This window comes from Neomonachus schauinslandi, chromosome 6 (genome assembly GCF_002201575.2).
Source record: "Neomonachus schauinslandi chromosome 6, ASM220157v2, whole genome shotgun sequence".
NCBI lineage: Eukaryota > Metazoa > Chordata > Mammalia > Carnivora > Phocidae > Neomonachus > Neomonachus schauinslandi.
Genome location: NC_058408.1, coordinates 153,892,384 through 153,902,727, shown reverse-complemented (window position 1 = coordinate 153,902,727; position 10,344 = coordinate 153,892,384). Strand labels below are relative to the sequence as shown.

Sequence of the window (10,344 nt, the reverse complement as noted above, 5' to 3'; positions counted from 1 at the left end):
GGATGGATGGGGCCCTCCTGGGGTGGATGGGACCCTCCCAGGGTGGATGGGGCCCTCCAGGCCCCAGGGCCTGCCCCCAGGCTGCATGATCTCACTACAGGGGGGATGGACAAAGCAGCCACTGGACTTCCCTGGCACAGGGTGGGTTTGTGAAGCAAAACTTTTAGGCCAGGGAGGGAGAGATGCCTCCTGCAGAGGAGTGTTCAGGGGGCACCTGCAGTCTCCTCCCCGGCTTCCCCTGCACACAATGAAGCCATGCTCCCGGGATACCACGGCGACCTCACAGAAAAGAAACTCACCTGTGCACCTCTTTCCAGGAACCAAATCGGCCAAGGGCTGAAGGTGCTGGCTGGGACATCATGGGCAGCAGAGACGACTGGTCTCCCCACTGTGGGCTCGGAGCCCGGGGAGCCTGCTCCACAGCCCGCACACCTTCCTGGGGCCTCTAGGTGATGCCAAGTTCCCGCTGCTAAAGGACACAGACACGACTCTGGCTTCAGACCCCTTTGCCCAGAAGGAACCCCACTTTTAGAGCTTCGAGGAGAAGTCAGCTTGCACGTGTGAAGGTGACCCTGCGGTCACAAAACGCGCTCCACTGACCCCGTGTGCCCTGGGTGCGGCGAGGCCCCAAGGACGAGTGTCCAGCTCTGGCCGGCCACTGCCTGGGAGCATTCACAGCCCTTCAAACCCTCCGAGGGGCCCACAACTTGTGGCCCAGTGAGACGGCGTCCCTCCCGGGCTGCCGGCCGTGCAGACACCAGCCCAGCGCCAACAAGGACGGACTGTGCCAGTCCTGCCTGCACTTGCCCGCCCCCAAGGGCATGTCCGCTCTGCTCGGCAGACGCAACACCCGGGTCTGGGCCCAGCTGCCGCGCACACACGTCTGGGGCCGCCGGCCACACGAGAGGCCCCGGCTGAGGTGGCCGTGGTGTCTGTGCTGCCCTCCTGCGGCAGACGTGGCCCAGGCGGCCCGTGGGGGCGGCCCCTCACTCTTCCCTGCCTGGCCTCCCGCGCGGCCAGGGTTTCAGAGGCCCATGGGGTCCTGTCCCCGGCTGCCCCCACGCCAGGGTGCCCACTGCCTCCAGCTTCTCCACCAAAACACGGCCTGATCTGTGCTGACCACTGAGCTGGTGCTGCAGAGAGAAAGCCACTGAGTGAGCCTGCCCACCCGCAGCCTTACGTTTAAGAGCGCCGCTGTCCCAGAAACCCAGGGGCTCCCCGGGGTACTTGGCACCGGCCTGCACCTCCTTGCAGTGGCCCCTGCCACGGTGTGTGGGGTGCCCGGGCCAGCCGGCATGTCCTGCTTCGGGAGCCCCCCAACCTCCTCTTCCTCCCCCTCGCAGGTCACCCACTGAGGGCAGGATGGGGTCGCTGGGGCAGGGAAGGGACCATGGGGGTGGCCTCTGGCCGTGCCTCCTTGGGGCCTCCACCGGCCGGAGAGGCCTGGAATTCTCACGGGTAAATGAGCCCGCTCTGCCCCTCCCTCGGGCCTGCCCGCCACGCAAACGAGCAGGACAGGGACGCTCACCCCCGCAGTGAAGCAAGACGAGGAAATTATACCAAAATAAATCTGTAATTTCTTCCTCATTTAGCCATTTCTGAGGCCAGAGTATAGGAAAGCCATTACCTTCACATCCCCTATCGACGTTCCAGCTTTTCAGGTGGTAAGTGATGTGTTTTCTATGCTCCTCCCGTGAAATGAGACACAATTCCTGTGCTATCAGGTCTCCGATCAATAGACACTCGGAAGGCCTGGAAAACTTCACCGGCCACTTCCTGTGTCACAGCCCGTGTGGCTGTGCCCTGGGCTGCTGCGAAGTCGACCGTGACCGATGGTGGGTGCCTGAGAATCCAGGCGGAGCGTCCCAGTAGGCCAATCCTGGAAGGCTTCCTGTGGGAAGCATTTCAGAGCATTTTAGGAATCCAGGTACAGCCTGCAGCAGTGGATGCTCGCGATGATCCAGAGGCAGCAGGTCCCTCCCAGCAGGTGCAGAGCTCCATGTGTCCTCTAAGGACCCTCCTCCCTAAGCCTGGACCCCTGGACAGGGAGGCCTCGTGGCAGCCCTGCGCACCTCCTGCACATGGGCCAGGGGACCCGGGCGCCCAGGTCCCAGGAAGCCGGCACGGTCTGGAGAGGCCCACCTACCTTGCAGCCCATGCTTGTAACAGCAGGTGTACGAATCATCTTTACACGTCACGCGCCTGACTCTAACACTCCTCTGCGTGGACTCAATCACTGACCCCAGGGACGTACGGAGGGGGTGCGGCACTGTCCTCACACAAGAAGGCGGGGGCGCGGGCAGGAGCGCACGTGAACGGGTGATGGTCCTTCGGGGGCAGGAGGGCCCCACGGAAGGGGAGGAGGCCGTGTGCAGCAGGAGAAGGGCGTGCACACGGAGGGCAGGGCTGGGGGTTCGCCGGCGCTGGAGGAGGGAACAGGCAGGACATGCGGCAAGGTGGCTACCACCTCCTCCCAGAAGACGGGCACCGCTGGGTCTCCATCCACGGGGAGCGACACCCCAATGACAGTGATGCCTGCCTCCTCCTGCCTGCCCACATTTTATGCGTGTTCTACGAGGCGTGGGCATCCCAGGGATCCCGCAGACACTGAGGATCAGCCAGGGGTGCCGAGCGTTGGCCACTGGCTTCTCCACCAGATGCTGCAGTGTCCCCAGCGACCTCCAGTCTGTCCCCAGCATGAACTGTGGGTCACATGGCATCCCACCACACAGTGCCTGGGAGGGACCCGGGAGCAGGCAGCCAGTGGACGGCCTCCGGGGGTCCAGTCCCACTTGGAGGGGCACCTCCTGGTCTCCTCTTCGGCCAGTCCTGATGCAGCGCCAGCAACGATGACCTTCGGTCCCACTACCTGGTGTTCCTTTTCTACGCAGCAAGAACAGGACAAGAGTGCCTCCGAACTGCTATGGATTAACTCTGGAACACCTGGGTTCTTTGTGGGCAAATCCAAAAGCCTTAAGAGGAGGTTACGAGCTCAGAGCCTGCCGGGATACGAAGGACTCAGCATCCTGTTGTGGAAAACACCCCACTCAGGGACAGGGCGATCAGGGCATCCATCTGCCCCGCGTTCAATCAAGCAGCGGCCCGCAAGGTCCGGGCCTCTCGGGCAGCCCCAGGCAGACGTCCAGGCCCCTTCCTCGTGGGGTCTTTCTTTGCTGCCATGTGGCTTCCAGCACACCCTCGCCCCTGCCTTGCCCTGGATGAGTCCATCTCAAAATGTGGGGCCCCAGGCCCGATCCATGGTCTTCAACAAACCTAAACCCCGACAGGCTCCCATTCTGTCTTCCCTTGAGCTCATATCGGCGCACCCACAGCCATGGACCCCACGGGGAGGGACGAGGGGCATCCATGTCTCATGCACAACTAAATCCTGGCTCTCCCGTCCCCAAGACCCTGACTCGTTCACGGACTCAGAGCACATTTACCGAGCACCCAGGATATGCGGTCCGACTCCAGGCCCTCGGCCAGAACAGGCAGACAGGGCGACAATCAGGGTTTGGGGGGTGCAGGGCAGTGGAGAGCCAGAAATGAGGTTACCAGCAGGAGCACCTCCAGGGCAGCCACCGTAGGAGGCTTGAGGGCACCTAGGGGCCCCCACCCCGGATGTGGCATGCAAGTCCCAGCCCACCCGTCCAGCTCACACATGGCTGTGCAGACGCCCCAGGCCAGGGTCCTCAGTCTGCCCCGAGGGACGTCCACATGAGTCCCGTGGACAGGACGGGGCCCCGCCTTCCGGAGCCTGGCCGCGCCCTGAAGAAGCCGACTTCCGGTGTGGACTTTCCAAGAGAAATGCAAGCAGGCGATGACCAGGCCAGGCTGCTGGTGGGATGAAGTGAGCCTCCTGCCTCAGTAAATGGCCCCCCAGCATGATTCTTACGAGCAAACAAAATTTAACGTAATCAATGTTAAGTCCAAAAAAGCCCTGTGAGCACCTGAACCAAAAGCCCAAGACACCAAAGGCTACTTTGGCGCCATCTCCTGGTGACAAGAAGCATTTGTGGGCTCCTACCTCGGCCTGCAGGATGCCCCACCGAGCCCCCAGGTCGAGTCCCCCCAGGCCCAGAGCCCCCTCCAGCTCAGAGCCTCCCCCAGGCTGCAGCCCCCCCAGCTCAGAGCCCCCTCGGGCTGCATTCTACTCCAGGCCACAGGCCCCCCTAGATCCAGAGCACCCCAGGTGGACCCCCATGGCCCAGGCCGCAGCCCCCACGCTTCTGCGGCACCGCGGACCCCCACGGTCACGCTCACAGACCAGGTGCAGCTTCAGGTTCAACCTCTTTCTGGGAACAGACCACTATTTTCTGATCGCTATTAATACCTGTGACAGCACTTAGGTACGAGACAAATTCATTTCAATTTCCGTTTTCAATTAATGGCCTATTATTTGAACCACACTCAGCTAAAAATACTGCTCCAATACTATTAATCTTGTAAAAAATTAAATTTTCCTCCCTCTGACAGCCAGAGGCCACAGGCTGGGGCGGGAGGGCGGCCACACAGCCAGTGCAGCCCGGCCCTGCCCAGGACTCTGGGGGTGCAGACTCCCCTCCACCGGGACGTCCAGAGGCCCCCAGCACACAGCACCCTGAGGCACAGTGCGCTAGGGGCCGCGGGTCAAGCAGGATTTCATCGCAAACCATCAGCATCTTCCTTACGAGCCAGGATGACAGACACGCATGGACCTCTGTGCCAACTCAGGGATGAGCTCCAGCGTCTGGAGCATCAGCGACCATTTCCCACCCGCCAAACATGACTGTCTGGTTACCCACTGGCCATTAACACGCCTCACACGGGACTGTGGCTGCGGAGAGACCCCACACCCCTGCCGGAGGACGGGGACCCTGGAAGGAAAGCCAGGCCACAGCACTGCGGGGCTGGGAGAACGCCCACCCCTGCAGCAGGCAGCCAAGCCCTCTGGCCCATCCCCCCAAAACCGTGGGGGCATGGTCCAGACACGGCCGCGGGGGCTCCAACCTGGGGTCCCTGCGTCCGCTGCCGCCTTGTGCTGGGTCAGTCCCACCCAGCGTTGGGCCGCCCCCGAGCACGGTCTCAAGCTTGAAGCAAGCACCACGCCGTGTCTCCCGCGAATGTGCCATCTCTGTATTTATGACCAAGAGAAAAAAGTGCTGCCAATTTTAACTGAAATGCCATGGATCCTAGATGCACCTGATCTCAGATGCTTTAAATTTGAAAACCTGTGTGCTGAAAAACAGACTAGATGCAACATTACCGTTCAGTACTTCAACACACCAACCGGACGCCAAGATCCTCTAGGGGTGAGAGTGTGGGTTCCAGCCCCCACGCTTCCTCCTGGGGGGCGTGCAGGCGGGTCCCCCTCCCCAGACACCCTGTGCCAGGCAATCCGCCACATGGCTGTCCCACAGTGTGAAAATCTCTCCCTCTGGTGTTTAAAATTATTCCCAATTTTTGCCATCACATACTTTTTGAGGACCACCCTTATATTCAACTGTCTGTAAGAACGGTAATTTCTTCAAAGAAACTGCTGAGTTACGGGAGTGCCTGTTTCCAGGTGTTTGTTTTCCACTGCAAGCTGCAGAATGACATTCTGAGATAAATCTCGGGGTGGGGGAGACCGAAACAGCGGCTCCTGGGTCCGACGGCCGCCGTCATTGTGCCCCTTCTCTTCTTAGCCAAGCAAGCGCTTTTGCGGAAGAGAAACGCAGGTGTGTGAGCAGGGGATGACGGTGACAGAGAGCGGACCGTGGAGAACGGGACAGTGAGCATTTCAAGGAAATATGGAAAACTTCCAGAGGCAAGCGTGAGAGAGACACACAGACAGCTGCAGGCACCAGGCCTCTCTGGGAGGACCCCGATTCTCTCAGCAGTACGCTGGCCCGTCTACTGAGGACTTGCTAACCCCCTCACCCCGAGTGGCTACAGGCTGGCCTCTGCCGGGCCCCTGCACAGCCCGGGTGAGCCTCCTGACCGCCACGGCCGTGGCCTCATTCCCCAAACACCGCGGCTCTGACCTGCTGGGTGAGGCTCACTGGACGCGCTAACCTGCTGTGGTACCTGCTTGACTTCACTGGTTTTCTCTATCCTGTTTTCTTCATCACACATTTCTGCTCTTATTATTTCCTTTCTTCTGCCTGCTTCGGGTTATTTTGCTCTTATTTCTAAAATTTTCCAGTGTAAGCATTTAATGCTACAAATTCCCCTCTATGCACCATTTTAGGTGCATCTCGCAAATCCTGAAGGTTCGATTTGTCTTTCATGTCGTCAGACCCATGTTTCAATCTGCTCTGCGAAATTCTCTTAACTCCCGGGATATCTGCAAGTTTGCTGTTTATTTCCAAATATCTGGGAGGCTTCCAGATACTGTTTCTGTTTACTTCTCATCCACCTACTTCATGCTCAGAGAACACGTGTGTGGTCTTGGCTTCACACCAGATGTCCACGTGCATGTGAGCATCCCACGGGGACACGACCTGAGACCCCACAGCCAGGCTGGCAGTGGCCAGAGCCTGTGCACAGGCAGGGTCCTCGGAAAGGCGGCCCCCAGGACGGCCCGAAACCCCGTGGGGCTGCTCATGGCGAGCCTGCCGAGAGTCTTCTCCCAAGTCTCCTTGACCTTCACTTTGAAAGACGTTTCTGAGGAAACCTCAGAAGGTGGCAGCCACCCTGCCTGGTCCCACGGCGGCTGACCATGCCCTGCGGTGTGCGACAAGCCTTTTCTGTGGCTGCTTCTCCGGTCGCTGTCCCGCCAGCAGCAGGGGTCACACCGGCGGGCAGCGGTCCTCGGTCCCCCTGTGGCGCCAGTCAGGGACAGGCCGCATCGAAGCCTCCGCTGCCACTGACCTGTTCCCCTGGCCGCCAGCGGTCTCATCCGCGTGCTCGAGTTCCGACACGGCACACACCCCACCCAGCGACGTCCTCCTGAGGACGCGCCTCCTCATCCCTACAACAGGCCGCCCTCCCCACGACGCTCCCCACTCTGAGGACAACCGCGACGCCCACGCAGACGCTCCCAGTGCCCCGACATGTGCTGGCAGGGCACGTTCTCCTTTTAAAATACTGAGTCTTCCACTGAAGGGAGGCCGTGCCGACGCGAGGACATCTTCCGTGAGGAGGTGGTGAGCAATGGCCGCCATGGGCTGCGGTGGCTCTCGTGGCAGAGACTGGCGGCTGAGGATGGCGGGGGATGACGGAGCGTCACAGCCTGTCTGCAGTGCAGTCGTGAGGATGAGCCTCGGCTGGAAACTTGCGACGGTAACTGGATCCATGCACCCACACGTTTCATCAGACTTTTAAAGATTTCAGCCTTTATTCTTCGGGTATCTGCCCACCTCCGGTCTCCCGTCCTCCCGGGGTTCCAGGTACACGCACCCTAGACGCGCCAGCCCGGGCAGGGACACCCCGTTTTATTCTGAGTAGTTCCCACTGCTGGGGCCCCACGTTCGATTATCCCTCCTCTTCCTCTGCAGCGTCTGGCCGCTGTCCACCCAACTGGTGCATTCTTCATTCCAGCTACCGTGTTTCTCGTCTGCACAAGTCCCGACGGAAGCAGAGGTCGGCTCGCAGCGCAGGGAAGTGGGAGGGTCGAGGGTGCTTTTCTGGCAAGGGTGGTGGAGAGCAGGCGGCCAGTGGGCAGAGGCAGGGGGGCAGCGGGCGTGGGGGCTGTGAGCTGAGGCCACCACGGCTGGCCAGTGAGTGTGCTGGAGGGTGTGTGTGCCCGAGGACAATGACCTCTCAGCCACAGAAGACACCACCGAACTGGCAGAGATGCCCCAGATTTAAAGACTGAGAACTGACCTTTCTAAGCGAAGGGCCATCTCCACGTGCTGCGCCCCAGCCCTGCCCGCCCTTGGCGCCCAGGCAGCCCCGACCCGCACAACGGCTGAGCCCCTGCTGCATACCAGGCTCCTGGCAACATGACAGACGTCGGGAAGGGCTCCGGGAACGGAACACCAAGAAAACCGAGCTAACCAAGCAGCTCTGAGGCTTCCCCAAAGATGGGGACCGTGAGGCCACAGTCCTCTGAGCCAACAACCAGCTACTCCAAACCCACGACACGTGTTCCTGCAAGAAGCCTCAGCCCTCGTCACCGGTGCCTCCCACAGCCGCTGCCCCCCAGCGGGGCCCCCTTTCCAGGTGTCCACCGTCCCCCAGACCAACGACTCTTACAGAGAAAGGGCAGGTCTCTGTGCCGCTTCCCTGCCGGGGAGGCCAGACCGCCATGGAGGGCTGCTTGGGCTCACAAAGGGACCGGCCTGCACCCTGCGAGCAGGACCAGGCACCAGCAACCACGCAGAGTGGATCCAGGGACGGGTGTAACCCCTCATCTCTGTAAGGAGCCCCCAACTCACCCTCCTCGGCCCACAGGCCACAGCCCCGTGCCCCTTCTTGGCTGCCCCCCTCCCATGGACCCCATCTGTGCCATGACATTCCAACCTGGGCGTGGCCGCGTGTTCTGCCACAGAGAGGGGCCCTCGGCGGCCACTTCGTCAGAGGGCAGCAGCTCCCACAGACGCGCCGCCGGCCCACGCCGACCCTGGGGCACGGAAGCGCACTCACCGTGAAGTGCTCCTGGGATTTGAAGTTCTCGTCCAGGTAGACGCGGGCCCGGTTATACTCCTTCATCGCGTCACTGGACAGCAGCTCTCTGGAAGGGAAAAGTGAGTTCTTTAGTGCACAAGCCACAGAGGACGCTGCTTCCGAGGCCCAGGCTACGCAACGCCCCCGACCAGCGGTGGGGGCGAGAAACTAAGACCCCGTGTGTGCTCGGGGCAGGCGAGGGCTGCTCGTCATCGGGGAGGGGCTGGGCATCATGGTCAGGCACAGAGGACACGACACAAAGGAGGGTCTCTGAACACCCGTGAGAGGGGCTCCCCCGGGCTGTTCTGTCTCCTTTCACGACCAGGAAAAGCTTCAGTGGGCGCCTCTCCATCATCTCAGCAAATGTGGCTGGAAATGTGGCCACTGCCCCCAGAGCCCCGTGGACACACCAGAGCGGCGGCGGGAGGCCTCCCCGCTTACCCGCCAGCCCCACGGCTGAGGGCCCCCCTCCGCCGCTCCTGCCAGCTCGGCGGCAGTGGGGCAGGGGCTCCAGCTCTAAGAGGCAAACCGAAACGCACACGGAAAAGAAGGGAAGAGGGTCAAATGGACCGTCCAGCGCTTCGCCGCCCACAGGAACCAACCTCAGATGCGTCTGGGGCAGGACGCAAGGTTCAGACATGAAACGCCACCCTAACGGTCATTACGTCTGGCGCCACGTAAAAATAAACTTGGCATGCCAAGAAGCAGCAAAATAGGACCCACAATCTACAAAAAAGCGGTCAACAGAGATGGGTCAAGAAAGACAAAAATTAGCTGGAAAGTGTCTGGAAGCAGGTATCATAAATATGATCAAAGATTTCAAGGAAAACATAAATGTGAGGAAAGGCAAAAACTAAAACCACAAATCAAACATCTCCAGCTGGGTGGACGTAAACGCAGGTGAAAACCTAAGGAAACAAACCGGCGAGATCAGTGACTACAAGGACACAGAGACAGAAATTACCCAAACTGAAGCAAAGCTAGAGGAACACGAGCGGCAAGCGCCGAGGGGACCTGGCTGATGCCACACAACCAACCCCAGGAGCCGGGCTCGGAGGACGAGAGAAGGGAAGGAGGAAAATGTTTAAGGAAATAGCGGACAAACTTCTTCCAAATTTGATTAGAATTGGAACCCCACGTAAGACAAACAAGGGAAATCAAACTAAAACATGACAGAACCAAGTTGCTGCAAACCAGCCAGGAAGACAAAATCCCACAGTCAGGGAAAAGACACATTATACACCGAAAATGGAGACGAGGACGACGGCCCAGCCCCCGTCAGAAACCACACGACACAGGACAGTGCAGTGATGTCCTTTAAGGACGAACACAGAAACGCCGGCAAGCCCGAGTTCCGTTCACGACAAGACCTCTTTCAACCTGAAGACAAAGACTTTCTTCAGACGAACCAAAGCTGAGAACTTGTCACAGTGACTGCGCGCAGATGAACGCCACAGAAAGGCCTCAAGCTGAAGGAACACGGTACCAGACAGAAACCGCGTCTCCGCGAGAGAACCGACAGAGAAAGTGGTCAGAACACATGCCGTCTTCTCTCACTTTGTCATCTTTTCAAAAGCTGACACTTCAGAGCAAACCTAGTAATAGTGTGTGTCCCATGTGGTGTGGGTAGAAAACCCTGACAGTGCCAGGACAGCAGGGGACGGCAGAAGCCACATGTCTGCACTTGTGGGGCAGGGACGCGGGGCCGGGGTGGGGACACAGGGCGGGGACGAGGGGAAGCGGGGTGGGGACACGGGGCAGGGACGCGGGGAC

General features: G+C 60.2%; 1 protein-coding gene across 1 annotated transcript in view; it reads right to left on the bottom strand.

Moving 5' to 3' along the window:
* The window catches only part of INPP5A (inositol polyphosphate-5-phosphatase A), a 172,563-nt gene that overhangs the window by 91,815 nt on the left and 70,404 nt on the right, over positions 1 to 10,344 (bottom strand). Inside the window, exon 5 of the mRNA XM_044916232.1 lies at positions 8,551 to 8,638. Within this exon, the coding sequence (XP_044772167.1) occupies positions 8,551 to 8,638 (88 nt within the window). The remainder of the gene's footprint in view (positions 1 to 8,550; positions 8,639 to 10,344) is intronic.